General features: G+C 37.6%; 1 protein-coding gene and 1 long non-coding RNA gene across 2 annotated transcripts; one reads left to right on the top strand and one right to left on the bottom strand.

Moving 5' to 3' along the window:
• Positions 1 to 1,214: 1,214 nt before the first annotated feature.
• Positions 1,215 to 10,058, top strand: LOC139952546 (uncharacterized). Its single transcript, XR_011787901.1, has 3 exons — positions 1,215 to 1,321; positions 8,201 to 8,414; positions 9,063 to 10,058. It is a non-coding gene; the product is annotated as an uncharacterized lncRNA (long non-coding RNA).
• On the bottom strand, positions 8,244 to 17,950 carry LOC139952544 (uncharacterized). The gene is made up of 2 exons (XM_071951712.1): positions 17,638 to 17,950; positions 8,244 to 8,418 (listed from the first exon to the last, which is right to left on the bottom strand). The coding sequence occupies exons 1-2, from the start codon at positions 17,712 to 17,714 to the stop codon at positions 8,244 to 8,246; spliced, it is 252 nt and encodes an 83-aa protein (XP_071807813.1). The 5' UTR covers positions 17,715 to 17,950.
• Between the last annotated feature and the right edge of the window lie 1,047 nt (positions 17,951 to 18,997).

Genomic DNA, 18,997 nt, shown 5'->3' with positions numbered 1-18,997 from the left:
ATGATCTACACAAATATGCCACGAAATTGCGTGGTTTTCGTTTTACCTCGTCGACTAACACGGTCGGCCATTTATGGGAGTCAGAAATTTGACTCCCATAAATGGCCGATCGTGTTAGTTCGCGACGTAAAATGAAACCCGTGCAATTTTTAGTGATACTTGTGTGTTAATTGTATTCTACTTTTACAACATCTTTCTCATCATATGCATTTTATAACACACGGTTACAAACGCTTTTCATAGACCAACTCGTCCGATCCAAGGCAACGTGTTCCTTTAACGTCATTCCGGGGGTCACCCGGGTCAGCCCCCGTCCCCTGCTTGTGGAGTGGGTCACAATTATTAGGGGCAGGCCCCAGGTGCACGACGTCGCTACGAGAACGGTGGGTAATCCTTCGTTTAGCTCTTGTCAGGGGCTCACCCGCCGACCGAGTGAGCACGCGGGAGAGACCCAGGAACGCTAATCGAACGCACCCATTGAGTTCAAATTTTGGGGTTTGTTAGTTAAAGCATATTGCGATACACCAAGTGAGAAGACTGGCCTTTCTTCCACCATGATAATAATAATTACCATAATATAGTGTACAGTGCATGTAAAGTGATGTGAGAACAACTGCCATAATCAATGTGTGTGCAGGGAACCCAACACAGACGGCTACACAATGAAAGTTAAGGCCGATCTTTTTTTGATATTCTAAAAAAAAACACACACAAAAAGCTGAAGTATGTTGTTTGTTCGGTATTGTGGCACGACTGCTGTGGGGAAAAACATGTATTTAAAGGCAATGGACAACTTTGGTTAAACAAAAATATTGTGAAAGACCAGTCTTCTCACTTGGTGTATCTCAACATTATGCATAAAATAACAAACCTGTAAAAATTTGAACTCAATTGGTCGTCGAAGTTGCGAGAGGATAATGGCAGAAAAAACACTAAGTTGTATGCTTTCAGATGCCTTGAATTCAAGGTCTCGAATTCAATTCCAATTATTTAAGTGAGAAACTCAAAAACTACGTTTCTTCAGAGGGAGCCGAAGAACTGTCAACAGCTCCCCATTACTCGTTACCAAGTAAGGTTTTATGCTATCAATTATTTTGAGTAATTACCATTAGTTTCCAGTGCCTTTAACCTTGCATGTTGTGAGAGTTTGACGTCATGTGCTTTAAATAGACTTTGGCCCAGAGATATAAATTCACAAAGCAGTGACGCAGTGACTTTATGTCCCATTTCCTCATTCTTTATCGGCATCTTTGGAGTTGTACTTTCTCTTCGGACGCAGATTGACGATGTGTTAGTTGGATTACTCCCCGTCATAAATCAAGTAAGTTGATATAATTAAGTCATGATCATGATAATTAAACCAAAAACCACAAAACCTTACTTTGTAAGGAGTCATGGAGAGCTGTTTTTGACAAAAGTTTATATACAAAAGTTTTTAACAATATCATCATTGGGCTAATTCTGTTTCATTCAATTTACATTTATTTCCACAAAACATTTCCACAATATTAAATAACTACATTGAAATACATACATGTAATGAGCAGGGTAGATGGCCTTAGCTTTCGATCCAAACCGGACCTTCTTCAGAGGCATAAAACAAACAAACAAATACCTATCCATTTATAGAAAAAGAGAGGGGAAATGGATTAAAGGCAGTGGACACTATTGGTAATTACTCAAAATACTTAGCATAAAACCTTTCTTGGTGACGAGTAATGGGGAGAGGTTGATGGTAAAAACATTGTGCGAAACGGCTCCCTTTGAAGTGCCATAGTTTTTGAGAAAGAAGTAATTTTCCACGAATTTGATTTCGAGACCTCAGATTTAGAACTTGAGGTCTCGAAATCAACCATATAAACGCACACAACTTCGTGTGACAAGGGTGTTTTTTCTTTCATTATTATCTCGCAATGTTCGACGACCGATTGAGCTCAAATTTTCACAGGTTTGTTATTTTATACATAATGTTGAGATACACCAACTGTGAAGGCTCGTCTTTGACAATTACCAATAGTGTCCACGCCCTTAAGAGAAGGATCCAGAAAGAAGCGGAATAGTGCATACAAGAATAAGACAGAAAAAAGAATAAACTGGCGGGAAGCGCGTGGAGGCAAGGCCCAAAAATAAGCCAGGTAGCTTGTAGCAGCTTGCCTTTACATAACAAAATACATAAACTAAAGGTACATGCTTTGGACAATACAAAGACGAAACTGACAGACAGACAAAAAGACATACGAACAAACTACTGGAGAAAATGACAATGACAAAGTAAAAGCAAAAACTTCAATGGGAATAATATTGGTATAAAAACTACGTTACACTACTGGGAAATAAGGAAGTTTTTATAAGATATTTTGAACCTAGCCACAGAGGATGAGGCTTTGATAGTCTGGTCAACCAATTTCCAAAGACGAGGACCATAGTGACGGAAAGATGATTAATTTTGATGTGTATGATGTGCGTGCGAATGGGACATGCATATTATTGTTACTATATCTAGTAATGTGGTTATGAACGTCTTTATTAAAGACAGTGGACACTATTGGTAAATGTCAAAGACCAGTCTTCTCACTTGGTGTTTCTCAACATATGCATACAATAACCAAACTGTGAGAATTTGAGCTCAATCGGTACTCGAAGATGCGAGATAATAATGGAATAAAAACACCCTTGTCATCACACGAAGTTGTGTGCTTTCAAATGCTTGATTTCGAGACCTCAAATTCTAAACTTGAGGTCTTGAAATAAAATTCGTTGAAAATTACTTCTTTCTGGAAAACTACGTCACTTCAGAGGGAGCCGTTTCTCACAATGTTTTATATACCATGCATCAACCTCTACCCATAACTCGTAACCAAGTTAGTAAGGTTTTATGCTATTAATTGTTTTGAGTAATTACCAACCAGTGTCCAGTGTCCACTGCCTTTAAAGGTGAAGTAGGACGTGAAAAGGTGAGGAAATAGGTTATGAGTGTATTTGTACATGGAGGTGCCTGTTTGAGATTTATTAATATCAGAGGTAATGTGTGATCACACGATGATGATGCTAATCATCATGATGAAAGAAAATTGTATGTTTATCGGTTACAAAATCAATTCACACATTTTATTTCCATACTTCCATGAAAAGTATCGACTTTTACATGTGTTAACGGAGTAAAACAAAATATCATTAACCTCAGTGGACACTATTGGTAATTGTCAAAGACCAGTCTTCTCCCCTTGCTGTGTCTCAACATGTGCATAACAAAACAAACCTGTGAAAATTTAAGCTCAATCGGTCATCGAAGTTGCAAGATAATAATGAAAGAAAACACACCCTTGTCACACGAAGTTGTGTGCTTTCCGATGCTTGATTTCGAGACCTCAAGTTCTAAACCTGAGGTCTCGAAATCAAAAAAAAATCTGCAAACTTACAGCGATTTGTTTTGACAATACCACACAGTCAGTAATTATGTTAGCGGAAGTTCTGTTAAAATAACACGGTTGTACTGAAACAGAAAAACAGCTTTTTGACAGATACGAAATTAGCAAACAAAACAGTCCAACAAATAGAGCCTACCTGAAACATCAAATTTAAAAAATAAGTACATAAATCAAATTTTAATACATAATATTTTGTTTCTTCATATATTGAGCATTAATTATAAAGCGTATTAGCATCGGCATCAATATGCTGTTAACAAACATAACATATGAAGCTACACAAAAAGACAATCTAAAACTACCTTATTAAAAAAGCTACACACATTAAAATGTTTAAACAAAAATGGAGGAACAATAACAGTTGAAAAGAAAGGTTTATGTCATAAACTTAAAAACACTTAATAAGTTTATATGAAAGATGAACTTCAAAATGATTATTGGTAAACAAATTCAAATAACTTGTTTGATAACGGTACTTCGAGGGAAAAACCTGCTGCATAAATTATATCTAATACTGTTCAGGGCCTTTTCATGAGTTTAAATGCCACTACAATAACAATATCAGGTCACCCGTGCCTCAGTACAAAATAAATGTCATGCCATATAATATTACTATTAAAGGAACATTGCCGAATTGGAAAGAAGAAAAAACTCACCCAAGAAACGGATTTACATAAAACTTACATGGTCTATTGATAATGATAGTAGAAAAAAAAATCCCTTCAAATATTTTTGTCTGAAATGTCACATTTGAAGAAAAAAACAAAAAAAACCCACTTAATTCCCGTTTGGAGTTTATCGCCCAGTGAGTGCTTTGTTAATTTGTTAAGCAAAAATGAAAAAATAAATATGTACTCGGTTTTTCACCTTTTTCTCGTGACCAAGATGGCCGATCGATCTTAAACTTCTAAAGATTTGTCAATGTAGGTATATGGTGGATTACATAAAATGCTTACACTGCCAGCAACTGTTTTGTTAGCAAAAACCAATTCTGTAATGTTCCTTTATCATGCTTTATGACCCCTTTGTGTAGGCGGGGGTTCATTTTTTTGTGTTATTTTTTTTTTATGGGTACACCATAGAGCTAACACCCAAACACGTAGGCCCTATGTGGTGGAATTTTATTTCCTTATAATCAGCGGTGTTACACAACGGCTCTGGGAAAACCCTAACAGAACAAAACTGACGCAAGTTATGACGACCTTGACTGTAGGCCTATAGTAATATCATAAAGCTACTTAAAAGCACTGGACACTATTGCAATACTCAAAACATTGTTAGCCTAAAAAAAACGTACTTGGTAACGGGCAATGTAGAGCCGTTGTTAGCATTGTGAAAAACGGCTCCCTCTGAAGTAACGTAGTTTTTGAGAAAGAAGTAATTTCTTACTAAATTAAAGGAACACGTTGCCTTGGATCGGTCGAGTTGGTCTTTGAAAAGCGTTTGAAACGTTATAAAAGGCATATGGTTAGAAAGATATTTTAAAAGTAGAATACAATGATTCACACACATTGCCACGAAATTGCGTGGTTTTCTTTTTACTTTGCGAACTGACACGGTCGGCCGTTTATGAGTCAAAAATTTGACTTCCATGAATGGCCGACCGTGTTTGACAACGAGGTAAAAGGAAAACCACGCAATTTCGAGTGATACTTGTGTGGATCATTATATTCTACTTTTAAAATATCTCTCTAATCCTATATGATTTTTGTAACGAACGGTTACAAATTCTTTTCCAAGACCAACTCGGATCGCCTTGGATCGGTGCGGTCGAGTTGGTCGTTGACAAGCGTTTAAAACCGTTTTGTTATAAAATGCAAAAATAAATAATGGTAGATAGATAATTTAAAAGTAGAATATAATGATCCACTCAAACATGTCTCAAATGGCCGGCCGTGTTTCTTTGCGAAGTAAAAGGAAAACCGTACAATTTTAAGGCATGTTTGTGTGGAAACTTATATTCTATTCTAAATTATCTATCTAACCATTTGCACTTCATAACAAACGGTTTCAAACGCTTTTCAAAGACCAACTCGTCCGATCCAAGGCAACGTGTTCCTTTAACTTAAAAAACAACACTGAGGCCTACTCCTAATTGTTCATGACAAAAATAGACAAAATGCAAACTTACACAGAACGGATCTATGAAACCGAACACAAAAGAAATTGTCAAGCGAGATCTTAAAGTCACATGGAAGTGGTATTTTTTCAAAATAAAGCTTTTGTCACTAATATATGTGTTTTGATGAGTGGAATGTGAATAAACAGTTAACTAAGGTTTAAAAAATCAGTTCTTATGTTATTTACACATTTAAGAGTAGACCCCGACCCGAGAGGGCGCTGTTTGTGACGTCAACCGAGGCAGACTTTGCCTGTAATGCGTATAGTGTAAACTCAATTGCAAAGTACATGTACGGACCAAGTCGTGAGTTTGTACGTTTCAAAAAAAAGATTTTATATACTCTTATGTTTGAAAAAAAAAAAAAAAAAAAAAAAAATTCCAGGTGACTTTAACAATACAGACGATAAAAACTCAAGACAAATATAAATATGCAATTTATGCAATGACGTGATAATGATTTGAGGTTTCCTTGGATTTAATTATCTTTTATCGTAGTGTTTAATATGTCTATTGTTCACGCTAGAAAATAAAACTGGTTTCGAATGAGTTTTGTTTTATTGGCAGATGATTTTACCTATAACTTGAAGGTCGCTTGTAACGTACATTAATTACTTGATAAATCGAACGGACGAGCTGTCTTCTTCCCTGGGTCGACATCGCGGTGCTCACTCGGGTGAGCCCCTGACAAGAGCTAATCGAAAGATCACCCACCCTCTCGTGGTGACGTCATGTACCTGGGCCAGCCCCAAGTGACCCGTTCCACAAGCAGGGCACTGGGGGCTGACCCGGGTGAGCCCCTGAAATGACGCCAAAGCTATTCGAATGTACCGGGGGTAGACCGGGGTCGACCCAGGGAAGCAAATCGAACGCACCCAGATGATTGGGGGGGGGGGTACGGGTGGTTGGTTGGGCATGGAAGATGGGTTGGGATGGGGTGGCTTGGAGGGAGGGGGGGGTGATGGGGTTCGGGAACGGTTGTTTGGTGGGTGGTTGGGACTTGGGGAGGGGTGGTTGGGGAGGGGGTTGGGTTGATGGGCGTTGATGGATTCGACGCTCAGGTGAAAATATGTGTCAGAATTCATCTGAATCTTTTAGGTGACTTTTAGTTCTTATAATTATTTGTGTTAACATTATGCATATGAATCAGCATTGTTGACAAAAACAAAAACGGGGAATCTAACTTTTTCGATACCGGTAATAGTATCATCCTTTTTAGGCACTCTTAAAAAAAGATCAACTCCACTTTTGTAAATGGGCGTTGATATCTGGTTATAATGGTAAGCCTGCAGCCGATTTAACGAAACGCTAAGATTAATCCTAACTCGAGTTAGGACGAGTAACTCGTCCTAACTTAGGATGGGTTCAATGCGTCCTACGTATTTGGATACGAGACTGAACCCGTCCTAAGTCCTAAGATTAATCCTAAGTTAGAAGGAGTTTGGTGAAATCGACGGCTGGTCTCATAACCAGTTCATTAGTACGATTTACAGTCCAACATAATACAGTTAGGGCTTTAGTGTTTTTTGTTAATTTTGAGGAGTCAGGGTTGGTTAGGGTTGATTTTAGAAGTTGAGTGAAAACATGTCTTATTTTGTGCATAGTATAATTTATTTTGAGCTTGCAGTGCTGAGAAAGTGTCATATATAAACATGAAAATCATAAATATGGTACTATACTCATATTATAACATCAGTTAGTTATTACTTCATAATAATTTATTCTGGCGGATACACCATGTATAAATTGTCTCTTTTTGAAAACTTGAGGTGATGGCTCTGTGAGAGCCGATTGGTTTATTCAATGTAGTGTGCTCTAAAGTAGTCGTTATAGGAGACAGTGACAACGACGAGAGTACAGTTGCGAAATGTTGAGACTAAACCAACTGGCTTCTCCAGGCAGGCATCCTTAATATTTTCAAACAGCAAAACTTAAGGCAATGTCATATTCGTGGTTTTCCCCAAAAGTTTAAAAAGGCACGGGTTGGTAATTACTCAAAATATTTGTTCGCATAAAAACTTACTTGGTAACGAGCAATGGAGAGCCAATGATAGTATAACACATTGTGAGAAACGGCTCACTCTGACGTAATGTAGTTTTTGGGAAAGAGGTAACTTAATAAGCAAAATAATAAAAGACTTCAGATGAAGCCTTTTGTAATGCATCTGAAAGCACACAAAGTAATGAAAGAAGTTTTTTTTCTGTCTCTATTCTCTTGCAAATTCGTGCAACTTTGTGGACCAATTGAACAAAACTTGTTATTTGATGATGTTGGGAAACACAAAGCGAGGATGCTGGTCTTTGACAACTAGGTTTCCAATGCCTTTAATATTCGTTTCCGGTTATCTGCAAACTGAAGAATGCAATGCCTGCCTTGAAGTCAAGAAACCTTCCTCCTTCACATATTCCACTAAAAAAAGGAAACACCCGATCCTGTCTCACATAACCATACCACCACAAACATAATCTATCTGATTACATGCAAGAAATGCGACTTTCAATATGTTGCTCATGCAAAGCAACCCCTGGGGAAACAAATCGCTGCCCACAGAAACGCAGTCGCCAATGAGAAAACATATTGCTTTGTCCAACACTACAGACAGTACTGTTCGGCTTCTTTAAAAGTAATTTTTAACATTTTTGTTTTTGACAGTTACTTGAGGTGTCCAGTGCCTTGAAGCCAACTTTGAAGGGATTTAGAGTGGTGCGACAGGACGCTGACAAATTAACCTCTGGCTTACACCACAATTATAATCATTCCAGCGTGCAGCCAAGCCTTCGGCGCAATCGTCTCCGCCGTCTGGCTGACCATCCTCCAATCTCTTGTCCTGCAAGCCAATAGAACCTCCACCATAACACACACCCAGGTACCTGAACAAAAAAAATCAGAAATAAAAAGTCCCAATACATCAAACTGTCTCTTGAGGGTATTGAAAACTTAAAGGTAAATAAAAACATGTGGAATATATTTCGTTTCTTCAAGATGATATTTTGAGGGAACGGAAGATTTCGAGAGAAGAAAACAAGATTTCGACAGGGCAAAACAATTTCAGTATTTGTTTACCTTTTCGATATCTTTGTTTACTAGATTCCACCCACTAGTTTTCATTAAATACAGTGGACACTATTGGTAATTGTCAAAGACTAGTCTTCACAGTTGGTGTATCTCAACATTTGAATAAAATAACAAACCTGTAAAAATTTGAGCTCAATTGGTCGCCGAAAATGAAAGAAAAAACACCATTGTCGCACCACATAGTCACACGAAGTTGCGTGCTTTCAGATGCTTGATTTCGAGACCTCAAATTCTAAATCTAAGGTCTCGAAATCAAATTCGTGGAAAATTACTTCTTTCTCGAAAACTACGTCACTTCAGAGGGAGCTGTTTCTCAAAACGTTTTTCTCCCAATTACTCGTAATCAAGAAAGGTTTTATGCTTATAATTATTTTGAGTAATTACCAATAGTGTCCACTGCCTTTAAGAACATTTAATTGTTTTCTTCTTTTCTTCACAGGTCAGCATTCAGCAGAGAGACAATGACCTTTAAAGGAGCCGTTTTAATCCACCTCTAAATCAACTTAAAGCTCCCCCTAGCGATTGACTACGGCGTAACAAAAGTGATAGAACACCTACTAAAACTGTGCAGGACGAATCACGTATACCCCTGGAAGTGATCAATACTACAGAGCCGTACTCTGCAATACGGCTCTGTAATACTATTGAGAAGAGCGCCCTCACGTGGTCAGCAATACGAAGGGTACACGGACTGCGAACGACAAAGACTGCAATCCAACATCGCTTGATGAACGAATGAGGAACTGCTTGAAGACACGACACTGAGAACAAGGTTTCGGCTTTTGCCATCTGATTTATTGGTTAAATTTACTAGTGAGATTTAAAAAAACAAAAAACAAAACATGTTTTTTTCAGAGAAATTTGGTGCAGGCCTAGGTGAGAAACAAATTATGTCATACCCTTATTAGGGCCATTAATAACGATCCTATAAGCTAAAGTAGTCCCAGCCAATTTTTATACCTTCCGCCACAATAATAGTTAAAAAGCAGGACAGTTCTTTTTCAGAATTGAGAAGTCTCCCGAACAATCCGATAAAATCTACTTCACGGTAGTAAAATATAGCAAGACAAAGAACATAGGCCTAACGTCCTCTACTTGGCAAGTAGATACACACATAGTGTTACCGGATAGTTTGTAAGGCTTACGTGAACTCTTCTCTGTGTTAACACAAAGAAGATCGCTACGATGGCATCCGACATGCAACCTGTCTACGCATACATCAAATCACTGTTGTCTAAGCCTCCACCCGACAAAAACCTAAAATTTGACTTCAGCTATTTTGAGCGGCAAACCAAACGTGCGTGTGTGTATGCGTATAATGACGTTACTGCATTCCCAGACAGTAGCTACATAGCTGTGTTACATACTGACACTGAATTGATATTTTATGTAGAATTTGGCAAAGAAGGCTTCAAAGCCCTTAGACAAAATGATGAGGGTAATAATTACGGTCTTATGATAGTTTTTCTAGACGGGAACACGGTCAAGGGCATCTCCAATAATATTAGAGATGATTTTGAGTTCACAATACCTGAAGAATCAGGCAAACCATCCTGTATTGCAGTCCAGGATTCCAATTCGATCGCAATAAGTTTTCCTGCCAAAAATAAAATTTTGTTTTACAATAAGGAAGGACATGCTGAGCAAATACCGCCGGTTGACCTCGATTTGATCGATGGGCTTTTCCTTATTAGCAAAAATTGCTATATTTATACAACACCTGAAGGAATAGAATTAATCAGTGACACAAGCAAAACATATAAATTTAAAACGAGCAGCACGCCACGTGCCATATGCTGTGACAATTATGGTAACATCTATGTTACTGTAGTAAAGACAGATGAAGCTTCATGTAAAGTTGACTGTTTCACACGATATGGAACATACATGGGATGTGTTGTTAAAAATTGTGGTGATCCGCATGATATCACACTCACACCATCCCGTGATCTCATAGTGGCTGCGAAGAAATCTGTTAAGATCTATGAAGTTCCTCTTCCAAGGGGAATGTTTAAGTGCTCTGATGGAAAATGCAATGCCTGCAAGAAGTATGTCAAGGAATCACACTCCTTCACACTTTACGAAACCAAAGAGCAATACCCGATCAAGTCTCACATTAGCTGCACCAGCACAAACATAATCTATCTGATTACATGCAAGAAATGCGACTTTCATTCTGTTGATCATACAGAGCGACCCCTGAAGAAACAAATCGATAAATTAAGAGACTCCTCAACTCGCTTTATCCAACATTACAAACAAAAAGACCACACCGTATATGATATGATGGTACAGGGTATTGAGTCACTCTACGACAAGGTGGGTTTGAGGAGCAGAGAGAGATATTGGATCGAAACACTCAAAACAATTGATCATGGTCTCAATAAGGAATTACCCAAGGCAACAATCGAACCCACGCCTAGAAACACACCAGACGCGGGGATGTTTAAGTGCGATATACGAAGATGCAAAAATTGCGAGTTTGTAGAGGAATCACCCTCCTTCACATGTTCCCATACTAAAAAGAAATACCCGATCCTGTCTCACATTACCTGCAACACCACAAACGTAATCTATCTGATTACATGCAAGAAATGCAATATCCAGTATATTGGTCAGACAAAGCAAAAACTTAAAGAACGATTTGGAGAGCACAGATCAGACGTCAAGACGGGTGTCATCAATACACACTTTATTGGCGAACATTCCATAAAGAACATGGTTGTGCAGGGTATTGAGTCACTTGGTGAAAATCCAGGACCAACTCTTATTGAAGAAAAAATAGAATACTGGAATAACGAACTTGAAACAGTAATGGCTGCAAAAAAATGACTGTTGCGTTATTTAATACACTAGTATGTGACGCAACTCTATTGATAGAAGAGTAGATTACTTTTATTTTACGAATCTCGGTTACAAACGTGATTTTTCAACTTGAAATGACTGTCTTTTCCAATTTGAAAGATAACATGATGTTTATACGATCAGCTGAGGAACATCAAACAAAAGCCAAACAATTTATTTTTTAAAGTAAAAACATAATAGAACTGTATAATGTTAATCCCACCCGAGTAACATGCCTGTGATTTTTTTTCACAGGACTCGGGAAAGTACCGAATATACAGTGCTAACACACATCGGTGTATGGGTAAAAAAAATAATAGCAATAGAGCTGATCAAAACATTGTACTCGATAATGTTGCAAGTGCCGTAATAATATGCTTGTAAATTTTGCAAAATAGTTACGAATACCAAAAACGTCATTTGGGCAAAGTAAAATTTGAGGGAAATAGTTAAAGTCATCGGATAATACGACGCTAAAGTGTAGATTCTATCAACGAATCTACACTTTCTCATTAAAACCCATACCCGCCGACCTACGTCAAAATCCGTACGTGAAAAAAAAAACCCGCTACGAACGCCGACATACGGATTTTTCCGTACAAGATTCGTTGCCTTTTTATTTCTTCATAGTTTAACCCCTTTGGCCGTCTATAGACCAGAAATGTATCACACAATCCTTTGCTTCAATACACAGTATAGGCACACACACGTTTCGTTGAGTTTTATGACAATTTTGATCAATGTCTTCTTGCTGGAAAATCACGAATGCCGAGCGTCCGCAGCACACAGCTTTGAACTGTTTTTATGGGAATTTATGCCGGTTAGACAGAGAAAATCGTGCAGATGAAAATGCTACGTTGTTGACAGTTGTACGTTAAAATGATACATGTAAACAAGTTATGTACTATTTTTAAAGCTTAGGAAACACTCTTTCCAGCCATGTTACTTTGTAAAATTTGGTTTATGTTCAGTATTTTTTATTGTCCAAGAAACAACTTCTTGTTTTTTCAGTAGTTCAAGTAACTCATTTTCATAATTTTTCCTGTAACTGTAAATCGTTATGACAGCTGTCAACAAAGACAAATTTGACATCATAACGAAGAGACTTTCGTCCTCTTTCCAACGGTATAATACAAACTGATTCTGTAAATGATTAAACTATTTTTTTGATAAATGTTTCCCGATGTCCGAATATACAGTGTAGGTGCAGGCGCTTAGGCAAATAATTATAGCCTTTTTTGTAAATAAACGCTTATTATTAGGCGGATATGGGTTTACTTTTCGTACCAACATGCTTTGTCTTGTTTCTATTGACTCTGTTCTGTGCCTCAATTTTTAGCTCATGTTTCGTAGAGTCACCATAATTCAAAGTTTTCAGTTCAAACGTAAAGGGTTACACAACCACGTCCTTGCGTGTCAGTCTACCTGCAGTACACTAATCCCCATTGTTATTTATCTGCAGGGATATGGGGCGGCGTTTTTTCATGCGTGAACCTCGGTTTAAATACTAATTAGTCAAAAGGGCTTCTGGAATTCGGTCATTTTCAGCCTTTTCTGAAAAGTCTCAACCAAACTAATGTACCAGTAAATTGAAACGAAGAGCATATCTGTCGTTATGTATAAAAACAATCGGTGCAACTCATATTTTAAAAAGAGAAATTTGTACGTAAAAAATGGCTTCAAAACAGAGAAAACAAGTCACAAAAACACGGAAAATTTTCATGTTATGAATGTCGGCAACAGTCCCCAATTAGTATGTATGGATAGATTATTTCATATTCTACCTGGAAATGTTAAAAGCGAGACCGGATCGTTCCTAGTCCAGTCAGGATACAGGCGATTTCCACCGTTAATCCAAATCTCACATTACGAAAAAGTCAACTATTAGACAAAATGGTTTTCTTGCACGGGTGATTGGCTGACGATGACATCATCGACTGATAGGGCAGCATGCTGGTTTCGTTGGCATGGTACCCCGACCCCCAAGCCTAAGTTAGTCAATAACAAGAGCGCCCGTCTATACCATGGGCTGAATGAGGAATCAGCTCATTCAGCCCAAGGTATAGACAGGCGCTTTTGTTATTGACTCGTTCCCCCTGGTGTTTTTGTGGGTGTTGTTTTTTGCAATAATCTGGATTTGCTTTAAAATTTGTTTTAATGTTTTCTAATGTGTGATTTTTAAGCGTTTGAGTACAATCTCCTTTGTATATTATATAATTATCTAGGGGGTCTGGTTTTACACATAGATGACAGTTTTTTTAATACTTTTTTATAACCTTGACAGCCCCTGTCTTATTTGTAATCATTGTGTAGGGCCTATGTCTAAAGATTTAAAATAAATAAATAAATAAATAAATAAATAAAGCAGTAAATCAAAAGGGTAATAGAGCATTGGATCTGATCAAGGAAACTTAGCACATGCATGCCTATGGTTTAATTTTTGTAAATTTGTTTTTTACCTTTAGGATGTTTTCTTAAATATTGCGTTTGTGTTACTACTGTATTCTATACCACATGTTCTAGATTTCTCTAAACTTAGGTTTATGTTTTAATTTGTGTTATTGTATACAACTTTAATGCTATTGTTTTTTTGAGCACCTTCATGGATTTGTGCGCTTTATAAGTTTTCATTATTATTACTATTATTATTACTATTATTATTTACGCCATGTCAAAGGACCAAAGAGGAAGCACTTAAACTCTCAATTCAACCAACATTGCTTTCTTACAAGTTTTTCTACTTATCAAAATGGCCCCATACTAAAATAGACCTTTATCACTGTGTGGCCATCTTGATTTTACTCCATTCCAACTCATTGTAACCAAACTGAGGCTGGACGAAATAAAAGTCTGGTGCCATGTTTGCGCAATGAATGTTAGCATTCATTACTGTTATGGAAACGGGGAACACGACCAAGATGGTGACAGCGTGATAAAGGTCTAATGATTACATTTATGTTTACTGTTAGTGTTATTTTTGCTTTACTCCGTAATAATTGTCGATATTTTTCATGGAAGCATTGAAATAAATGTATATTTGAATGAAAACATATTTACTCAACAAAATGGCAGACCGTGTTTGAAAATAAAAAACTTGCCTTTGAAATCTAAACAAATGCAGTAACACATAAATAAATGCATTGACAAAGAAATGCAATGGCTTGAGAGAAGTGGAAGAGTGCTTCGTGAAAACTGGCAAGTCGGTTTAAAAAAGAAAAAAGAAAAAGAAAAAAACAGATGTTTTTGCTATTTCTTGTCAGCCAAAATTCCAAACGGCTAACCCTGCCGAAAATTGAAATGAAATCAGTAAATAAGATGTCTTAAAATATAGTATTTGATTTGTTTTCAAGGGGCTCGGGGCTTAATACACTGGACACTATTGGTAATTGTCACAGACCAGTTTTCTCACTTGGTGTATCTCAACATAAAACAAACCTGTAAAAATTGAGCTCATTTGGTCGTCGAAGTTGCGAGAGAATAGTGGAAGAAAAACGCACTGTGGTTGTAATAGACGTTAAATTTGCATCGGGGATAAAGAATATAAGTTTTTGGTTTTTTACCCATACACCGATGTGTGTTAGCACTGTATACTCAGTACTTTCCCGAGTCCTGTGAAAAAATATCACAGGCATGTTACTCGGGTGGGATTCGAACCCACGACCCTTGCGATTCTAGAGCAGTGTCTTACCAACTATACGAGGTTGCACTGTGGTTGCACAAGTTGTGTGCTTTGCTTGTTTCTAGACCTCAAAATCAAATTATGAGGTCTCGAAATAAAAATTCAAATATTAGTGAGAAATTACTTCTTTCTCAAAAACTTCATTTGTTATACTATCAACAGCTCTCCATTACTCGTTACCAGACAAGGTTTTATGCTAATAATTATTATTCTGAGTAATTACCAATAGTGTCAAGGGGTCGATTTCACAAAGAGTTAGGACTCGTCTTTACTCGAGTTAGGGCGAGTAACTCGTCCTAACTTAGGATAAATCTTGACGTCTGCATGCTACAGTACAGGGTTGGGACTCGTCCTATAAGTCCTAAGATTAGTCTTAAGTTAGGAAGAGTTTTGTGAAATCGACGGCTGTGCCTTATGATGGTGATTTTGCATATTCTTGTATTTAGCATTGTTTATACTAATTTAGAGGTGCACCCACTGTAGGCTCCCAATGAGTTTGGGCGCCATCATCGGTTGAATACATCAAGGAATGGTCTATTATTAAAGCGCGGTTATGATTTAACTATATTGAGGTAGGTTTTGTTTACATAATAAGTTTATCTCTAAAAAATTCGGCCTCTGGCTGAAATGACGTGCAAAAAAAAAAAAAAAAAAAAAAAAAAAAAAAAGGGAATCGTGTTGCGAGGTCTGCCACTAAAGGTTAACAAATGAACTTCGCTAGAACTGACCGGTTTAATAATATCCCCATTCATTCATTATCTAATGCGTATGTTAATTCTACATAATGTCATTGTTTTTGACCGCTTTTTAGATAGGGTGCCGCCCTTAAGTTTGTTTTGTTAATATTCAGAATTGCTCTTGTACATTAAGTCCAGTGTTTTTCTTGATCAATTCCATTTTTCTGTAGTCTATATTAATTTTTTCTTAACTTCTTGGTGTGTTGGTGATTTAATTTTCTTTTCACTTTTGATGATAGTTGTTTTAACGTATGTTAATGTTTTAAATTGGTACAAATTTAATTCAGCCTAAAGGCTATAAGAATGAGTTTTATTTTAATAAAGCATTTCTTGTTTCTAGTCTAGTCAAATCAAGTCAAACGTTGTTAATCACTACGTGACAGACTTTTGGAGTCCAGAGAACCTAAAACAAACTTCAATATGACGCCTGCAGATAACAACATCCAAAATTGTTTTTTAAAGGCAGTGGACACTATTGGTAATTGTCAAAGACTAGCCTTCACAGTTGGTGTATCTCAACATATGCATAAAATAACAAACCTGTGAAAATTTGAGCTCAATCGGTCATCGAAGTTGCGAAAAAATAATGAAAGAAAAATAACTCTTGTCACACGAAGTTGTGTGCGTTTAGATGGTTGATTTCGAGACCTCAAGTTCTAAATCTGAGGTCTCGAAATCAAATTCGTTGAAAATTACTTCTTTCTCGAAAACTATGGCACTTCAGATGGAGCCGTTTCTCACAATGATTTATACTATCAACCTCTCCCCATTACTCGTCACCACGAAAGGTTTTATGCTAATAATTAGTTTGAGTAATTACCGATAGTGTCCACTGCCTTTAAGTGAATATTTTTAAAAGGCACTGTGGAAACTGTTTGCAGTTACTCAAACTAATTATTTTAGCATCACAAACTTACATGGTATTGAGCAGTGGAGAGTTGTTGATATCAAACATTGTGAGAAACGGCTCCCTCTGAAGTAACGTAGTTTTTGAGAGAGAGGTTATTCGCCCTCAAAAAGACTTCAGGCGTGACGCCTTTTATCAACGCATCTGAAAGAAAGCACACAAATTATTATGTGCATCAATGGTGTTTTTTCCTTCATTGTTCTCTTGTAACTTCGATGATCAATTTGGTTCAAATTGTCATAGATTCTTTTTAAAGACATACTTTGGGATACACCAAGTGAGAATACTGGTCTTTGACAAACCAAATTGGTTCAAATCACAGTTTTTTACGCATATTATGTTGGTATACACCAAGTTAATGAGAATACTGGTCTTTGACAAACCATTGGTTCAAATTGTCACAGATTTTTGTAATGTTGCGATACAATTGAGAACACTGGTCTTTGACAAATTACCAAAATGTTCTTTAAGAAATGTCATAGACGAAATAAATTGGACCATAGAGCGTGTTTTATGGTTTATGTAGGCCTACTACAGACCCCAGACTGCAGTCTTCTAATCTATGTTCATTGATTATTCCTCCATGCTTGTTGTCTAGTATAGACCTCTAGAATTGCAAAGGTCGTGGGTTCGAATCCCACCCGAGTAATATGCCTATGATATTTTTTTCACAGGGTTCGGGAAAGTACTGAGTATACAGTGCTAACACACATCGGTGTATGGGTAAAACCCAAAATTAATATTCTTTATCCCCGATGCAAATATAACATCTATAGTATAGACCTTGTTACGGTAATTAGCTAAGCAAGTTTGCACAAACACGTTTTGGGTCATCACCGAAATGGACTCACCTTTGGCACGTGATGTTACTGTCACTTCCATCATGGACGAAGGTTCTTCATACATGCTTTCATGGTCTATCATTGCAGCACGTTATCTCTGGGTGCGTTCGTTTAGCTTCCTGAGTCGACCCCGGTCTGCCCCGGTACGTTCGAATAGCTTTGACGGGGCTCACCCGGGTCAGCCCCCAGTGCCCTGCTTGTGGAGTGGGTCACTTAGGGGTGACCTGAGGTGCATGCCGTCACCACCAGAGGGCGAGTGTGATCGTTCGATTAGCTCTTGTCAGGGGCTCACCCGAGTGAGCACTGCGGGGTCGACCCAGTGAAGCTTATCGAACGCACCCACTGGGGTATCAAACTTTACAAATGCTTTACATGTAAACTCATCATGGAGGGTCAGCCCAGGCCAGGTGAACAATACAAAAGCAAAGAGTAGTTACATAATAATGCATTATTCATAGGAGTTGTCGCTCTTCTTGGACTCTCAAACTGTGCTTGGGATAGGGAAATACAATCTAGTTTAAGTTTGCTGTATCACAATGTTGATTACATACACACATGAATATTATGTACATGAAACTTTGCTTCGGGAGATACCATCTCGAGTGTTTGCTGTATCATAGTAAGGGAATACAAGGGTAGCGACGAGTTCTTCAACGGCCGTTTAAAGCCGGCAGGGTCGGCGGTCGTGTGATAAAGTTGGGATATACCAAGTGAGAGGACTGACCTTATATTACCAAAGGTGTCCAGTGCCTTTAAAGACAGTGGACACTACAGCTACTGGTAATTTTTCAAAATGATTAATAGCATAAAACCTTACTTGGTAACGAGTAATGGGGAGAGATTTATGGAATAAAACATTGGGAGAATTTTCCACGAATTTGATTTCGAGACCTCAGCTTTAGAATTTGAGGTCTCAAAATCAAGCATCTGACAGCACACAACTTCGTGTGACAAGGGTGTTTTTTCTTTCATTATTATCTCGCAACTTCGTCGACCGAGTGAGCTCACAAATGTTCACAGGTTAATGTTGAGATACACGAGAAGTCTGGTCTTTGACAATTACCAATAGTGTCCACTAGTGCTGGGCGAATAGTGAAATTTTGTTATTCGGATACCGCTGGCCAACTATCCGAAATTAACCGGATATTCGAATAATTTTTTTCGCCGCTAGAGGGCGCTATTTAATAAAAAATAAAAAAATAAAAAATAAATTTTTTTTTTTTTGCCGCTAGAGGGCGCTGTTCGTTTGTGAATGAGATCATATGGGCGGATTGATATAAGTTTTAGACAGTGTCACTCGGTTCATTCATAAAAATGACCGGATCTAATTTAAAGATGGCGATTTGCTTTTTCTTTTGATCGTGA

Source organism: Asterias amurensis, chromosome 20 (genome assembly GCF_032118995.1).
Source record: "Asterias amurensis chromosome 20, ASM3211899v1".
Lineage (NCBI taxonomy): Eukaryota > Metazoa > Echinodermata > Asteroidea > Forcipulatida > Asteriidae > Asterias > Asterias amurensis.
This window is presented reverse-complemented; position numbering and strand designations above follow the sequence as displayed.